At 60.0% G+C, this 16,906-nt stretch overlaps 2 protein-coding genes across 3 annotated transcripts; both read left to right on the top strand.

Moving 5' to 3' along the window:
• The first annotated feature begins 85 nt into the window (after window positions 1-85).
• Window positions 86-11,307, top strand: IFI30 (IFI30 lysosomal thiol reductase). Its single transcript, XM_007072129.4, has 7 exons — window positions 86-2,261; window positions 5,608-5,790; window positions 6,028-6,102; window positions 6,932-7,027; window positions 7,628-7,780; window positions 9,630-9,698; window positions 10,107-11,307. The coding sequence occupies exons 1-7, from the start codon at window positions 2,139-2,141 to the stop codon at window positions 10,158-10,160; spliced, it is 753 nt and encodes a 250-aa protein (XP_007072191.3). The 5' UTR covers window positions 86-2,138; the 3' UTR covers window positions 10,161-11,307.
• Window positions 11,308-12,912: 1,605 nt separating this feature from the next.
• MPV17L2 (MPV17 mitochondrial inner membrane protein like 2) lies at window positions 12,913-16,712 on the top strand. 2 transcript variants are annotated; one of them, XM_043535685.1, is made up of 6 exons: window positions 12,913-13,005; window positions 13,844-14,079; window positions 14,888-15,058; window positions 15,694-15,770; window positions 15,847-15,975; window positions 16,112-16,712. In XM_043535685.1, exons 2-6 carry the CDS (start codon window positions 13,893-13,895, stop codon window positions 16,190-16,192), a joined length of 645 nt encoding a protein of 214 aa, XP_043391620.1. In that variant the 5' UTR covers window positions 12,913-13,005; window positions 13,844-13,892; the 3' UTR covers window positions 16,193-16,712. The 2 variants fall into 2 exon arrangements, with proteins under 2 accessions (XP_043391620.1, XP_037741824.1); XM_037885896.2 differs by having other exon boundaries at window positions 12,923-13,134; window positions 13,845-14,079.
• The last annotated feature ends 194 nt before the right edge of the window (window positions 16,713-16,906 follow it).

Here is a 16,906-nt window from a genome sequence, read left to right as displayed (position 1 = left end):
TGGGGGGGGGGGGTTAATTCTTTTAAAATGTTCTTGTAAGTTCAGGAGTGTTTTTTGTCTGACTTCTGCCTTTTCCCCAGAGGGTTAAATTATCTTGCTGGGGAGCTCTGGAGTAGGAGCCAGCTGGTTACCTGTGCTGCAGAGAACAGCAGGTAAAACTGGGCCCTGTGTGGGAGTTCCCCACCGCTCACGCTCTGGCAGGCAGCACCCACCGCCTCTGCAGGGCTCCAGGTGCCTCTGGCAGGGCGAGGCCTGTCCAGTTGTTTAGAAGGTGTCAATTGCCAGACAAAGATCCTCCCACCAGGGTCCAACTGCACTGCTCCAGGCCTGCCCACAGGAGGCTGCAGTGCATGGGGTTACATGCTCCCTCCATGGGTCCCCCAGTAAGACGTGACTCTGGGCCCCCGTGGCAGTGGAAAGCTCTTTTGCCCAGCCGGCTTGTGGTGGGGTGGATTTCCCATTGCGTCCAAGAGAAAGTCACTGAATCTCATGCGCGTTAGGCCCTGGATCCCTAACTGGGGGCTGCTGGTGCCCCAGGCTCTCCCTAATGAGCAGGGGGAGATGTGGACCCTGGGGAGACAAGCTTGTGAGAAGCTGACCCCCTGACAGGGCAGGAAGTGGCCATATGTTGTTTTTCCCTAGAAAAGGGAAGTTCCTCAAATCTCTCACATCACTGTGGCTAGCAGATTTTTGTGCCATGGGAAGTAGCCAGCACTTCTGGGACTTGGTGTCCTCGGGCACTGTTCAGGGTAATACAGGGGGATAGGGGCTGTTGGCTCAGCGTGGGGGTCATGTGTAGAAGTCTCCCCATGGCCATTGGGGACAGTAACTTGTAGCATTTTATCTATGGAACCGGCCGTGGGAACACCACAGGGCATCCCATGTTCACCCCAGCATAGACCTGCACCCAGGGCTTGCATGGTGCTTTCCACTCTTCCCTCAGCAACTGCTGGCCACCCGCCTGCCTGGGGGCTGGACAAGTCGCCCAGGGAGCCTGTGGCCAGGGTGCCAATGCAAGCTGTTCTGCCCAGGCAACGTCCTGAGCCTCTCGACTTCTCACCAGTTCAAAAGGGCCTCCCCCAGGTAATGCCCAAGGCCATTGCCCTGGCGTGCCAGTCGGAGCAACAGGGCTGTGGTGTGACCTGCCAGCAGCCAGGAGGCCATGAGTGGCGCTCGCTCAGTGTCTGCTGGGCCCAAGGAATGGTGTGTGCGCAGACGTGGCGCAGCAGGCAGCCAGTGGGGAGGGGGCTGTGCATGTGTAGCCCCTTGTTCCTCATCTAATTGGGAGGGGTCGAGCCTATGGCTGTGCAGACCCCTCTCCTGCCAGCCTGCCCCCAATGTGAAGCAGGGGGGGCTGAGAGGCTCCGGAGCACTAATTCCCTGAGCTGGGGTGGGGAGCAACCAGCTCTCGGCTTCTGCCTCCGAGCCTACCTGCCCCATGGCACCTGGGAAGCAGCCTTGGCTCTGGGGGCGGCGAGGAGGCAGCAAGGGGCCCTTTCCCCAGGGGGTGGGTTACAGGCCAATTCACCCTCCTGTGCAAATAAATCCGCCATTGAACTGCTGGGAAGGGAGCAGGCCCCAGCCCAGCCCTGGGAGCCTCCTGGTCTCAGTGCGTTCCAGGGGGACTGCTGCTGATTTCAACAGGCACAATGGGGGCCAGGCAGCTCCGAGCAATGCTGCCCTGGGACAGAGGGAGCCCTCCCTGTCGGTCTCCGCAGCGCCACTGTCCTGCCCTGCCAGCCTGCTGCCTTCACCTCCATCCCACTGCTGCCTCACCTGTTCCCCCTCGTCCTGCATGTAGACTGTGAGCTCCTTTGGGAGGGTGCACAGCACCTAGCACCCTGACCCCTCCCCGGGGTGTGGGAGTGTTACCCCCATACAGTGAAAGGTGTGTGCAGGAGGTGGTCAGCGCACAGCTCGTTCCGTCCCCACTGTCCCCTGCCCCCTCTGGTGCCCAGATGTGGTTGCTGTTCCGGGTGTCAGCAGGGGCTGAGCTGGAAGGTGGGGCAGGCACAGGAGGAGGAAGAACAGGCCGAGTTGGGCAGGCAGGCAGCTGAGGGCGGGACCAGAGAGCGTTGAAAGTCCCAGCTCCTTCCCCAGCTCTACTCACTCTGGCCCCCCTCCAGGCTGATCGCACCATGAGCCGCTGGCTGCTGGCTGCCCTGGCCCTCTGGGCTGTGAGCGGTGGGGACTCCCTGCCAGCCTGTAGCTACCCGCCCAGGCTCTTGTGCAGCTCCTGGAAGATTGCCGTGGCCTGCCAGGTAAGGGGGACGACTCAGGGCAGCCTGTCCTTGGGGAGCTCCAAGCGGGAGCTGGGGAGCTGGCATCTCGCCCTGCTCTGTCCTGTGGGTTTGGCAGCAGCTGCTTCCTTTCTGGTCTTGGGAAAGAGGAGAACCTGCCTGGTCCTTTCACAATAAGGCTGAGCTGAGCTTCCCCCTCAGTGACCCTGACCGCAGAGAAACCGGCTCAGACCCCTGGCGAATCAGGGGGCAGTACATGTACTCACTGATACTCCAACACCAGTGTTGCCTACGGGCCCCTGTGAGACACGGCAAATCCCTTCCCATCCCTTGTCCCCTCGCTTTCGCTGGGGCAAGGCTGGGTAAAAGGCAGACAGTGCTGACTCCTTCCCCCTGGGGCTGGGGCCTTGCAACCCACTCAGCAGGGACCCAGCCTGCCCCGAGCAGACTCGCAGGCCACAAGCCCCTGGGCTCCTGGCTGTGGATGTGTCCGTAAGAGGAGGCGTTCCTTGGGCGCTGTGGGGAAGGGAGAGAGGTTTGCCTCTAGGGTCTAGCCCCCCTCAGCTTCCACTGCAGCAGCAGCAGCCCTATCCCCATGAGCTTCAGCATAGGGGCTGAGCTGGGAAAATAAGCACAAGGCGGAGAAAGAACCCCCCACTCCCCCAGCCTGAGTTCCTGCCTGCCCAGCTTAGAATTTGCCCATCACCCCAATATCTAGGCACCAGGATCCAAGCTCTTAATTGTAATCTCCTGTGCCTCACTGGGAGCAGCACAGACAACGCTGTGCCTCACCCCCCCCGCCCTGCCCCCACAGGGGTTGTACGTGGGACCCAGCATGGGTCTGGTTCCTGCTCTTTACCCTGTGCTCCGGGGCAGCAGTGCCCGGTGCCAGTGCCTGCCTGTGGCCGTGGCCCCAGACCTAAAGGGGCAGCACGCTGCAGCGCCTGGATCATGAGCTCTTCATGGTGCTGAACAGCGTCTCTTGCTTCTAAAAGTGGGGAGATCCTAGCTCCGGCTAGCTCCCCGCACCTCCCTGTTCCTTAGTCACCCCCCGAGCCGAGCCCAGGCCTTCAGCGCTGGCAGGAGCCTCGGGCTGGGGGAGCCCCGCCATTCTGACCCTGCCCTCGCCTGGTGGCTCAGAGCTGCCCCTGGCCTCCCTGACGTGGGCAGGCTCAGGAGAGAGCCTGCAGGGCAGGGGTAAGCTGGCCCCGGTCCCTGGCTCAAGAGGGAGCCACCTGGGGCCCTGATTCATTTGCCATCCCCATGGGAGAGCTGCGCTGCCATGCAGCTCCTGACCTCTGTCCCCGCACCCTTGCCATGGCCCTAGCCTGCTCTGCCCTCACCCCATCCAGCTGTGTGGGGGCATTGGTGATACTTCTGCTTTTTCTGCCGCTCTGAGCACAGCAGCCATTAATAACCCTCCCACTGCGGAGCGGGAGCGGGGCCTGAAGCTGCACAACCACTGCGTGGGCTTCAGAGCGCGGGGCTCAGAAACTGGCAGCCCCGACCAGACGCTACTCCAAACTCTCAGCTTCAGTCCCACTCCGCGGTCCGGCCTGGCGACGGGAGCCTGAGCCCCGGGGGTCTGTCCCCGCGGTCCGGCCTGGCGACGGGAGCCTGAGCCCCGGGGGTCTGTCCCCGCGGGCCCAGCCTGGCGACGGGAGCCTGAGCCCCGGGGTCTGTCCCCGCGGTCCGGCCTGGCGACGGGAGCCTGAGCCCCGGGGGTCTGTCCCCGCGGTCCGGCCTGGCGACGGGAGCCTGAGCCCCGGGGGTCTGTCCCCGCGGGCCCGCCTGGCGACGGGAGCCTGAGCCCCGGGGTCTGTCCCCGCGGTCCGGCCTGGCGACGGGAGCCTGAGCCCCGGCGCTCTGTCCCCGCGGTCCGGCCTGGCGACGGGAGCCTGAGCCCCGGGGGTCTGTCCCCGCGGGCCCAGCCTGGCGACGGGAGCCTGAGCCCCGGGGTCTGTCCCCGCGGTCCGGCCTGGCGACGGGAGCCTGAGCCCCGGCGCTCTGTCCCCGCGGTCCGGCCTGGCGACGGGAGCCTGAGCCCCGGCGCTCTGTCCCCGCGGTCCGGCCTGGCGACGGGAGCCTGAGCCCCGGGGGTCTGTCCCCGCAGTCCGGCCTGGCGACGGGAGCCTGAGCCCCGGGGGTCTGTCCCCATTCGGGTGACCAGACAGCAAGTGTAAAAAATCAGTGGTGGGGGGTTATAAGCACCTATATATGACAAAGTTCTGAATATAGGGACTGTCCCTATAAAATCAGGACATCTGGTCACCTAGTCCCCATGGACCCCCACAGGCGCAGCCTGGCGATGGGAGCTAGAGCCCTGGCCGGGGTCTGTCCCCATGGGCCCCACAGGCCTGGCCTAGCAACGTGAGCCAGAGCCCCAGGGTCTGTCCCCATAGGTCCAGCCTGGCGATGGGAGCCTGAGCTCTGGCCCCATGGGCCCCGCAGACCCGGCCTGGCAACGGGAGCCAGGCTCTGCTGCATGTGTTGCTTACAGGCTTGTCTGCTAACGCCCCAGTTGCTGGGTTGGATTCAGCCCATTGAACAGAAGCCAGAACTGGGTCTGATGGGACGTTGAAGCAGGAGAGAGTCTAGGAACCCGGATGTGCTCCCGGAACCAGAAGGAAAAAAGCCCTTGAGTGCTCTGGACCTGGATGTCTCCCCCACCCCCCAATCCCTCCGTGGGGCGTGGACTCATTTCGCTAAGCGTTTGAAGTGCACGTTTGAACCAAGTGGATTGAGAAAATCCCCTTGGAAAGCCCCAGAAGCTGCTTGGTGTGTGGCAGGCTCGGCTGCAGCTCCCCAGAAAGCCCCACTGAAAACCCTGGCGTCCTGTTTCACTTCCCTTCTGGCCTGGATTCTTGGGGAGGGCTGGCAGGTCTCCCAGCTCCGTTTCCTCTAAAATACAAACGAGCTGGGCTGGAGGCAGAGCAAAGTCCTACGACAGGGACCTCCGTGCACCTCTCGGCACCAGCACACTTGGTTGCTATTTAAAGGTGACTCCAGGTGGCACCCCCATCCTGTCAGTCAAGCGCCTCTGGGGAAGGGACTTTGTCCCCGGGCCCCTCGCTGGCTGTTGCATAAACGGGTTGCTCACAGCAGCTGCTGCAGCACCCTGGTGGCTCCCAGCAGGGTCAGGTTTCTCCTCCCCACGCCCCAGGAGGCTCATGACTCCCTTGTGCACGCCCGGTTTGTCTGTGACCAAGCCGGAACCAGAGCTCAGGATGGCCGGGTCCCAGCTCACTCTTTGGGGCAGGGCCAGCCCTGATGAGGCACATCTGTTCTGGGGTCTGTGCCAGTCCTGGTTCTGCCTGTCCCAACCCTGCTGCTCGTCCCCCCTCCCCTTATCTTTCACTGCCCGCAGGTGGAGAAGCAATGCACCAACTTCTACCACCGCCCCCAGGCAGCCGACCCTGTGTCGCTGAGCCTGTATTACGAGAGCCTGTGCCCGGCCTGCCGCGGCTTCCTGGTCACCCAGCTCTTCCCCACCTGGGTGATGCTCAATGACATCATGAACATCACACTGGTGCCGTACGGAAATGCCCAGGTAAGAGTCTCTGGCTGCAGAGGGTGGGGGAAAGGGCCCTGCACCCCAGTTTGAGCCAAGGGTAGGGACTGCATGACTGTTCTGTCCCTGTAGCCTGGTCTTCCCTCCCCCCACTGCCCTGATCCTGGCAGGGTGTGTGGGGCACACGCTGTGGGGCGAGGGGGAAGAGTGAGTGCCGGGGCGGCACATGGGGGAGGGGTAGTGTTATCTTAGGCTCTGACTTGGTTTCCTTTGCAGGAGAAGAACGTCAGCGGGAAGTGGCAGTTCGAATGCCAGCATGGCGAACCAGAGTGCAAGGGGAACATGATTGAGGTGGGGCTGGTCCCAGGCATGGCATTAGGATTGGGGGGCGGGGGGGTGTGTGCTGCCGGTGGAATGTGCAGGACAGCGGGATGGAAGGAAACAGTGGCTCCTGGTTAGGTGATGGGACCCCCCACACTCCACCCCACCTCCGTGTCACTGAGCCAGGGGCAACTTGGACTCATTAGCTGTGCTTGGAGTGGGGGAGGAGGGGGCAGGGCTCCCTCGTCCCTGGCCCGGAGGTGGGGCCCATGGTGAGAGCCGCAAGGGCTCTGCTACGGGACTAGCCTAGGGTGGAATTAGGCCCTGTCCCACATGTGGCCTCAGCACGGTCACCATGTGACACTCGACCTGCTGAGTTTCACGTCCTCGCTGGCACAAGGGAAGGAGCAAGGAGGCCCCTGGCCCCACAGGGCAGAGTCCAGGAACCACTCAGGCAGCTGTGCTGGCATCGGGAGCCAGGCACCCAGGTGTGATCCATGGGGGTGAGCCAGGACATCTCGGGGTGAACATGAGAGAGCAGCAACACGCTTCCCCGGGGCCTTCCACAGATAGCGGATTGGGGGGGGTTGCCCCTCAGCTGCCTCATTATAGGCCCCTCAGCATCATCCCACCTTGGGGAAAGGACTCCATAGGACTCTCCCAGTTGACAGTGAAGTGTGGGGCTCCCCCTGCAGCCATTCCTCTCTCCCTAGGAGGAGAAGCTAGTCATGTTAGGCTCTGCCAGCTGGAGAAGCCCCGGGGCACAGCCTCTCTGGGCTCTTCAGGCAGGGCTTCTGCTCCTGGGTATGTTCCCGCTGGGCTCAGGGCACTAACACTGTGGCTTGCCCTGCTCTTCCAGACCTGCCTGATGTACCAGCTGAAGGACTTTGATCGGTTTTTCCCTGTGATCTTCTGCATGGAATCGGCGGGCTCTGTGGTCGAGAATCTTGCAGCTGTACGTTGGCAGTGCTGGGCGGGCCCAGAGCTATAAAACTCCGTTGGTTCAATCAAGTCCTGGGGAGAGCTGCCTCAGCCAGCTGGTCTCTGCACCCACCCCACAGTAACCCCCCTTCCACTTGCCCCTTGTTCCCCTGCCCAGGTCCAATTAAGCGTCTTGACCCAATGCCCAGAAGGGCTGGCATTTCCTGCCCATCTGTGTCTGGTGGGACATCCGGCCTTGGCCATTGGCAGCTTAGTGACAAGGACAAGGCCATGTCCATTTCTTGCCACGCCTCAGCCATCCCATGTGGACTGCGAGGACGCTTTCCCCTCCGTGCTGCCACCAGGCACCTGCCCTCACTCCAGAGGTGCTCTGCAGGAGTGAGGCCCAGGTGGCAGGTGAACTGGGACATGCTCTGGAGACTCTGCATTATGCAGGCAGTGATGGGGGTTGCCCCTGGGACTGGCTGAGTCCCATGGCCCGTTGTGCTTCCAGCCTGCACTGTGGGTTAATGAGTTCAGAACAGATAAGAGCCCCTGGCCTCAGCCTTCCTGTGTGGTGGGCGGTTGGGTAACCAGCTCGCTGCACTGGTTCTGACTACTCCTCTCCTCGCAGTGCCTGCAGGTCTATGCCCCAGCTACCCAGCTGGCTGAGATCACGGCCTGCGTGACAGGAGATCTGGGGAACAAGCTGATGCACCACAATGCTCAACTGACAGATGCCCTCAACCCACCCCATAACTACGTGCCGTGGATCCTCGTCAATGGGGTAGGAGACATGGTGCCTTGTGGCCTTCCTGCTGAAATGCTGGCAGGGCCCATGGGCATTGCCACACAATGAATCAGTGGGCAGCAACCAGAGCCAGAAATTCAGTGCAGCGTCCGTGTGCTGCAGATAATAGACGCACATGGGAAGCAGGGGCTAGAACCTGGGACCTTCAGCTCCAAAACCCAGGCCTATTGCCCTTGAGAACACTGAGGCAGGGCAGTCAGTGGGTCTCGTAGCCAGAGGGTCAGTCTCTTGCAGTCCCACACAGAGCCAGGTGTTACAGCATGGGAGCACCAGCCACCTAGCGTGTGAAATACGGGGAGGCGTCCCAAAGCACATGCCTGTTAATGCTGGTATCTAGCTTTGGTAGGTGACTTGAGTGCAATGCCTTGTGGGATTTGGGAGGAATGAACGGCTCTGAGAAGCACCCACAGAGCCTGTCTTTGTGGTGAAGCGAAGGGTTAAAGTTGTTGCGGAGTTTTTGAGGAAATGCTTTATCTCAGCAGCCAGGCCCTGCCGCTGCCTCCTGCATGAGCCTCATCTGGCTGCCCTTGGTTGCCCTGCAGTGAAGACAAAGGGGCAGGAAACGTAGGGGCATTGCCAGCAGATCGAGGGACATGATCGTTCCCCTCTATTCGATCTGGAGTACTGTGTCCAGTTTTGGGCCCCGCACTACAAGAAGGATGTGGAAAAATTGGAAAGAGTCCAGCGGAGGGCAACAAAAATGATTAGGGGACTGGAACACATGACTTATGAGGAGAGGCTGAGGGAACTGGGATTGTTTAGTCTGCAGAAGAGAAGAATGAGGGGGGATTTGATAGCGGCTTTCAACTACCTGAAAGGGGGTTCCAAAGAGGATGGCTCTAGACTGTTCTCAGTGGTAGCAGATGACAGAACGAGGAGTAATGGTCTCAAGTTGCAGTGGGGAAGGTTTAGGCTGGATATTAGGAAAAACTTTTTCACTAGGAGGGTGGTGAAACACTGGAATGCGTTACCTAGGGAGGTGGTGGAATCTCCTTCCTTAGAAGTTTTTAAGGTCAGGCTTGACAAAGCCCTGGCTGGGATGATTTAATTGGGGATCGGTCCTGCTTTGAGCAGGGGGCTGGACTAGATGACCTCCTGAGGTCCCTTCCAACCCTGATATTCTATGATTCTATGAACATCCACTTGCTTTGGGGTGAATCTGCTCAGGAAGCTGAATCCAAGGGGCTGGCTCCAGCCAGGTGCGGTGTGAGCTCCCTGCATGCAGTTCTGCTGTGTCCCCTTGAGCCCGTCCTGCTTGAGGCGTGGCACTCCCCTGCCTGACGCCATGTCGCGTCACTTACACCTGGGCCACGTGGGGGCCTGATGCTGCCGTTCTGCTCAGGTAACACATTGTACCCACTTGGCCCAGGTGTGACCGATGTCCCCCATGGCCGCAATGATTTGGGCCTTGGGCCGCAAGGGGATTTCACACTGACTTTCCCTGGTGGGCGGCATGTTCTGTACCCGAGCCATAGCCCCCAAGAGGCTGCGCTGTGCTCAGACACAAGCCCTGGATTTGTGCTGACAAGAAACACACCCATTCTGCAGCTGCTCAGACAGGGACCCCGGTGAATGCTGAGGGCACCATGCAGGTAGCGACTGACGCAGCCAGGTAGCACCATCCGATCTCGCTCCATCTCGTCCTGCGTGTCCGGAGCGAAGCGCTGCAGAGCTGTCGCTCGTGTTCCAGGCAGCAGCCCTAGCTAAAGGCATGTCTAGATTCCTGGAGGAATTACTGAGCACCTGCCTGCCTTCTCCAGCCAGAGGCTGAGCCTGGGAATGGGCTGCTGCTGACACCAATTTGTCCTCTCTCTCTCCTGCTCAGAAACACACAGACGCTCTCCAGGAGCGAGCCCAGAGTGCTCTGTTCAAGATGGTTTGTGAGATGTACACGGTGAGTGGACCCTGGTAATGCATGAACCCTGTGCGGGCAGCTGTTCCCAATGCACCACGGTCACAGCGCCCTGCTCCCCAGGCTCTGGGCAATGAGCTGCAGAAGCACCCTGGCCAGCTCTTGCCCAAAGGATGCCCACTAGCCAGATTCGGGGACGCCCCTCTACTGGCGAAACTGCTGGAATAGCTGTTGTCCTGCCTGCCCAAAGAACAAGCAGCTCGAGCCTGCCTGCCGCCCTGGCAGGGTGCCCGCTGGGGCTAAAGGCCAGGGACTGCTGAGAGGGGAGCAAGGCAAGGGCAGGGGCCGGGGCTTAGTGCTCCAGCAATACGACTGCAGCCATTTCCTCTCTACGCCCCTCCCTGTGTCTGGAATGTCGTGAGGGTCCCTGACTGATCTGTGTCTTTGCAGGGTGAAAAGCCAGATGCCTGCAAAGATGGGGGAGCTGAGTCCCAGTTCCTCTGAAGACCCAGTCTCTCTGCCTGAATTAACCCCCAGCCTAGGGCAACTCCCTGCACCCCAGCTCCTGGCCTTGCAATTGGGGTGACCAGACAGCCAGAGGCAGCGGGGGATGTATTTTTGCCTGGTATGATGTCAGCTCTGGGCTCATGCCCAGTAACCTCTGCTGCAGGTGGGGCCAGTTCAGTTGTGAGCGGTGGGTTGTTGGGAGAAAAGGCACAAGATGGTTTGAATTTGGACATGGGAATTCGAAGCATCTCTTCACCCAGGGTGTCTAGCACCAGGAGCTGTGCTAGGGAGAGCCCAGCCTTGTAATCAGGAAGAGCAGCAGCAGCAGCCCTGCAGAGGTCAGGGAGCAGCACCAGCTGGAGAGTCGGTTAAAAGAGCAAGTTCTGCTGGAGAGAGGCATCTGGTCACCCTGACTCCAGTAGGCAGCCTGGCTGAGCAGCTTGGCAGCATGGGCCTGGAAGGGCTTCCAGATATCTCGGCCAGCGTAAGTGTGTCGAATACACTGCGTTGAAAGCGCAGGAGCAACTATCCACATCAGGGAACTCCCTGACCCCCTCGGCTCTTCCCTCTCCAGATCTCTGTCAAGATGAAATAAGGGAGGGTACATTCCGGCTCATTCTCCGAGGAGGTGCCCCATCCCTGGGCTGGAACCTGCGCCTCTCACAGCAGACAGTCCAAACCAGGAATGGGGCCCCACACCTGACCTGCTTTGCCCCGGCCTTGGGCACCAGCAAGACTGGCTGCAGATCTTGCTTTATGCTGCGCAGCTTGCCGGGTGCTGTGACCAGAGGGGGACAAGGCTTAAGCACAGCAAATCTTGGGGGACATGCTACATTTGCTTTGCTGATTTGGTGCCTGACACCTGACCCTTTGCCCGTACTGATGCCTTCTGTGAACTAGCTCCACCGGCCCCTCCAAACGCTGACATCTCCATGTCCTCCACCCACTGGCCCCTCCAGGAAATGGTTCTGTGTCGCTAAGCCCCATCCTCCTTCCATGCAAACAGACCAGTGCCTTGCCCTCCCCAGCCTGATGCACACTCCCTTCTACTTGCTCTAATTGTGTTGATGTCACAAATGCAGATTCTTGGGACTCGGGGTAGGAATGCCCTTCCTGCAAATGAATCTATTGAGTAACTTCCTGACCTAGTTCTCTCTCATTTTGGGTCTCTCCTGCGTCTAGCCCTGAGCCCAGGGCTGGGGGGTGGGAGGAGGGGTGATGGGCAAAGCTGGTGTGGGGATGTTGGTGCCATGTCTACACTGGGGAAATGTAACAGTCCCTCTGGTGCAGCTGCTCTCACTTCACCTACAGGGTAGGGATGGCACCTTGCTCACGGTTAGCACAAACATGGGCATTAGCTTTCAGCTAAAGAGGGGCTCTTGGAAGCTTCTCCCCTGGGGAGATGCTCTTCTCTGTGCCATAGCCAAACAGTGCTGTAGGAAGCCTGGACCAAATTGGGGGGAGGGGCAGAGACCTAGCTCTGGGGGCCAGATGCTTTCTCTGTGCCTTGGGGAACTTCCCCTGGACTGAGCTCAGGAAACGCTCAGTGTATTTAAGTGCTGTCACGAGTTCCCTGTGGTTTTGCTGCAGTAGCTTTGCATTTGCCTAACCCCTGATGTGGTGGCTGCTGAGCCCAGTCCTGGCAGCAGGGGCCCACGGCCTCCTATGGGGCACTTTGCAAGGTCTTGCAAACTGCGGTTGAGCTGCTGACAGGCTGAGGCCCTCGCACTGCCCAGCTTAGCTGGGAGGATCACCAGGACAGAGGGGATGTCCTTCACCTCCTGAGCGGGACCCACGTGTACCCCTTTGGCTCCTTGCTTCCCCATCCAGGGCCACAGGAGGGGAAGTGAGAAGTGTTCCAGAGGGGGTGGCTAGGAGGAGAAGGCACTCGGCAACCCAGGAAACGGTTACAAGAGGGAAACTCAAATGGCATAGCCTGGAAGGAAAAGCTGAGCACTTCTTGGTGACTCCAAAGCACCCGCTGAACCGCATGGCCAGTTACCTTGCCCAGCTGGGTGTGGGCAGAGGGCCCACGGGATGGGATGCTTGGGCGGGAAGAAGCGCAATCTCTTGTGCAGTGCGGTGATGTCCTGTGACCGCCCTTGGTGGGGTGAAGCTGGCTCCCTCGCAGACGGCCTGGTGTGCACCCAACCAGCCGCATGGCCAGGCCGTGAGCCCACGGGCCCCAGAACGCTCAATGGCAGCTGCCCGGGCTCCGCGCCCTGCTGGGCTGGGGGCCCCTGGCACCCCTGTCTGAGCGTGGTGCTGGGGGAGTGGGCGGGGAGGGGGGGCGGAGCCAGGAGGGGGGGGGGGTCACAGAGCCCCTGGGGGAGCGGGGGGGGGCAGGAGCCGGGAGGGGGGGTCACAGAGCCCCTCGAGGAGTCGGGGGGGGCAGGAGCCGGGAGGGGGGGTCACAGAGCCCCTCGAGGAGTCGGGGGGGGCAGGAGCCGGGAGGGGGGGTCACAGAGCCCCTGGGGGAGCGGGGGGGGCAGGAGCCGGGAGCGGGGGCGGCGCAGAGCCCTGGGGGGGGCAGGAGCCGGGAGGGGGGGGCACAGAGCCCCGGGGGGGGCAGGAGCCCAGTTGTGCCGCCAGGCCCAGCCTGACCCAGGCCCGGTACCGTCCCCGTGCTCGGCGCTGCCCGGCGACGTGCGGCTGCTCCGGCCGCCGGTGCCGCCGGCGGGAAATGGCGGGGGCGGTTCGGGTCACCGGCCGCGGCCCCGGAAGCGGAAGGCGCAGCGCCGTCACGTGACACAGCCCGGGGCGCGGCGGGAGCCGGGGGGGGGTGAGGCGCTGAGCGGAGCCGACCCAGGAGACGGGACCAGCCGGCGTTAGGGGGCAGAGGTCGGGGGCGGGGGCCGCCCGGACCCGGCTTTGAGCGAGCCGCCCCCCCCCGTTTCCCCCCCGGGCGCCCCCCCGCGGTGCTGCCTTTTGCCCCGCGACTCCCCGCCCAGGCTGCTCTTCGCACCTGGTGGTAATGGAGACATTTCACACTCCGGGGGGAGGGGCTGGGGGGGTACAGGACACTTGTGGGGGGAGGGGCACGGGACACGTGTGGGGGGGCCATGGGGCTGTGGGGCACGGGACACTTGTGGGGGGAGGGGCACGGGATACTTATGGCAGGAGGGGGCCACGGGGCTGTGGGGAGAGGGGTACAGGACACTTGGGAGGGGCCATGGGGCTGTTGGGGGGGGGTAGCAGGACACTTGTGGGGGGAGGGACTACGGGGGGGAAGGGCACGGGACACTTGTGGGGGGAGGGGCTATGGGGGAGGGGCACGGGATACTTATGGCAGGAGGGGGCCACGGGGCTGTGGGGAGAGGGGTACAGGACACTTGTGGGGGAGGCTGTGAGGGGAGGGGCACGGGACACTTGTGGGGGGGGGAGGGGCTGTGGCGAGGAGGGGGAGACGTGCACCTCGGGCTGAAGGGGTGGGGGGGGCGTCCCAAGGCCTGTGTGGCCCTGCAGGCTGGCGCTCTGGGGTGCAGAGCGGGCGACAGGTGGGGCCCGGCAGGTCGGGACAGCCCCCCCCGCCCCGGGGTACGTGTGGAGCTGGGCGCAGGGACTCGTGGTGGGTGTGTGGGGCACAGAGCTGGGGGGGCAAGCAGGCCAGGCTGCCCAGGGCAGTGGCAGCAGTTTGGCGCAGTGCCAAGCGCCCCGATGTTCTGTTTCTCTTTGGTGCAGGCACAGCTGGTGCAACCTGGATGCTGAGGGTTTGCTGCTGAGCGAAGGATGCTGGCCCGTGGCAGACAGATGTTCGTTGGCTTCTCGGGGTATTGGAAGCCTTTTTTCAGAGGCCGGTTGCTCCTGGTTACAAACACTGTGAGCTGCGGGGCTCTCATGGCGACTGGCGACACCGTCCAGCAGACGTGGCAAATGAGGAAGGACCCGGAGCGGAAGCGGGAGCTGGGCCGCACAGGTGTGTCCGCTGTGTGCTTGTTTGACAGCCAGCTGTTTTGTACCACAGGAGGGGTGGGCACATACCACTCACAGGGCTCTCGTGTCTCTCCCTGCCTCCGGAAAGGACCCACCAGCTGCCTCTGACCCATTTAAATGGAATGAGGGGCATCTTCATGCCTGGCTCTGCCCAGCCTGCGAGTTCTCCTGCTGTTTGGCCTGTATTGCCGGCAGCATTGGGTGGGAGTAGGGGGCTGGAAACAGCATGTGGGGTCTACTCTGTTATTTATTATGTGTATTGTGGTAGCGAAGGGGCTCCACTCTGCTGGGTAAAGCCGCATACACATAGCAAGTGAGAATGTCTGCCCTGAAGAGGTCACAGCCAGACAGAAAAGGAAGATGGGCACCGAGGCCCAGAGAGGATGAGGTGAGTTCCCCAGCATCGCTTAGAAGTTAGTGGTAGATCTGGGGATCATACCCAGGTCTCCCCAGTCTCTGCCTAGTGCTTATTAGGTCAGTCTTCCTTCTGTGCATGAACCGTGGAAGCTATCTGTCATCTGCTAGGGCCAAACTTCCCAGCAACATCCGACCCTTGGGGAACTGCTGCTGTTTTAACCATTCTGCTTTTAAAGCCATTTTTGCAGGGAGTCAAAGCAACATTCAGAATATTCTAGACTGAAATCTGCCATCATCTCCGTGCGTCCTTGTGTGAGGCAGGGTACATGGGCCTTTTGTAAAGGGACAGATATTCTTACAGAGCTGTGTCAATAATGCATGATGGCATTGTGCTGGGCATTTGTATTTATTAATAAGGTGGCATTTTGTTGCAGTTCGGATGTTTGCTATTGGCTGCAGCATGGGCCCGTTAGTGCATTACTGGTATCTCTGGTTAGACAGAGCATTTCCTGCAAGTGGATTAAAAGAAATTAAAATTGTCCTGAAGAAAGTCTTCATTGACCAGATAGTAGCATCTCCGGCCTTTGGAATCTGGTATTTTCTGGGTAAATATCACTTTCTCATGTAAATGTTACTAATAGACTATTCAAACGTGTGCCCTCTCCAACACTCATCAGTCGGGGAGCATTGAGACCCTTCTGCACCAAGCAGGCCTGCTCCTTCCACCTGAAGTGTTTCCCTGCCTTGGCTAGGGAGTGGGTGTAGTGCCCAGGCTCTAGTCCAACATGTGCATTTAAGCGGCTGCATTTGCAATGACTCAGAGAGCTCGCTCTCCTCCAGCCAGTCCTGTTTTCCGGTTAGCTGGGGCGTGGAGGGGGGTGTACTGCCCCATGGAGCTGAGAGGGAGAACAGAGCCCCTGGGAGGCATGTTCTGTCCTGATAAACACAGAGAGCTCACGGCAGGCATGGGTTAGTGGCTGCCATGCTAGATGAAAGCACGGCCACTGCCTTTTCTCCCTGACTTACTAAGCTCCCCATATAGCTGGGGAAACCTGAGCCAGCAAAGTCCCTGGCCTGCTGAGACTAAAGATCACACTCCCTGGCTCACTGAATTTCTGCCTCCAAGATGTTGCTACAACTTTCGGGATGACCACTAGGGGGCAGGAAGAAAGGTGCACTAGTAAAGCAGGGGGCCAGGGCTGCTCGCTCACTCACCGGCAACCAATTGTGCCTTGCACAGGGATGGGGTCACTGGAGGGGCAGAGGCTGGAGGAAAGCTGGGAGGAGCTCAGAGAGAAGTTCTGGGAATTTTACAAGGTAAGGCTGCTCCGAATCCCTGATAGCTTCCCCCCGTCTTTTCTCCCCTTTCTTAATACTTGATTCTCTTTCCCAGGCAGACTGGTGCGTCTGGCCAGCAGCTCAGGTGATTAACTTCCTGTTCCTTCCTCCCAAGTATCGGGTGATATATGTGAACGTGTTGACCTTGGGCTGGGACACATACCTTTCCTATCTCAAACACAGGGTCAGTATTACCCAGACAGGCCATTGCAGGCTGCTGTCAGCTCCCCAGCCACTAACCCCTTGTGCTGGAGCCTTTGCTGCTCCAACAAACATTTAATGAATCATGGTTCAGTCAATTTCTTCTCTTGCGTCTGTAGCACAAGCAGCCACTCGGTGCTGAGGCTGAGCTGAAGAGCAGTACTCAGCCCCACCGCACTGGGGTGAAAACTGTGGGCTGACAAGCTGTTTGCAAGGATGGCTGCTCTGTTTCCATCTGTTCCTGGGGGAGGGAGCTGGCTCCCATGCAGACCAGAAAAAATAGCTTGATCAAGTGAACAAAATGCTTCCTGGAGACAAATCACTACCATTGTCATGTGGCTGACCTATCCTGATGAGTGTGGAAGAGAAACATGAGGGGGGTCTCTCTCTCTCTCTCTGAGTGAGCATTTAACTCGCTAGCCGCAAACCCAGTGACTTTTTAAAACGAAGAATCATGTGTCAACAGGCTGCCTAATATGACTGAGTTTCTTATTCCTCCACTAACTTCTGCGGAAGTGGGGCAGGTGCTGCACATTACTGTTTTGCACCTGAAACCAAGGTGCCAGGCATCCCTAAGTGAGCCAAGATCCTTAAAATAATCCTATGACTTGGAACCAACTTTATTTATTCTCACTGTGTCTGAAAACTGTATTTTGCTAGAAACCGTGATGTACCAAAATGTCACTTAAAAAAATAATTAAATGAGACCTTAATTATGTAGCTTGTCTTTTGAAACGGTAACTGTCCCCCACAGTGGGAATTTAAAGCTCACCCTGTGGGAAGGGGGGTGGGGAGGCTGCTCACTTAAAACTAGAACCATAGGGTTGGTGAATGTTAATTAAGAAACCAGATATTTGGTCTTGCTTGCAGCCAGGCTGAGTGGCTGCAAACACTGATCTAAGCTCAGCCTTAGC

Source organism: Chelonia mydas, chromosome 25, assembly GCF_015237465.2.
Source record: "Chelonia mydas isolate rCheMyd1 chromosome 25, rCheMyd1.pri.v2, whole genome shotgun sequence".
Lineage (NCBI taxonomy): Eukaryota > Metazoa > Chordata > Testudines > Cheloniidae > Chelonia > Chelonia mydas.
The sequence above is the reverse complement of the archived record's forward strand: the minus strand, read 5'-3'. Positions and strand labels throughout refer to the sequence as shown.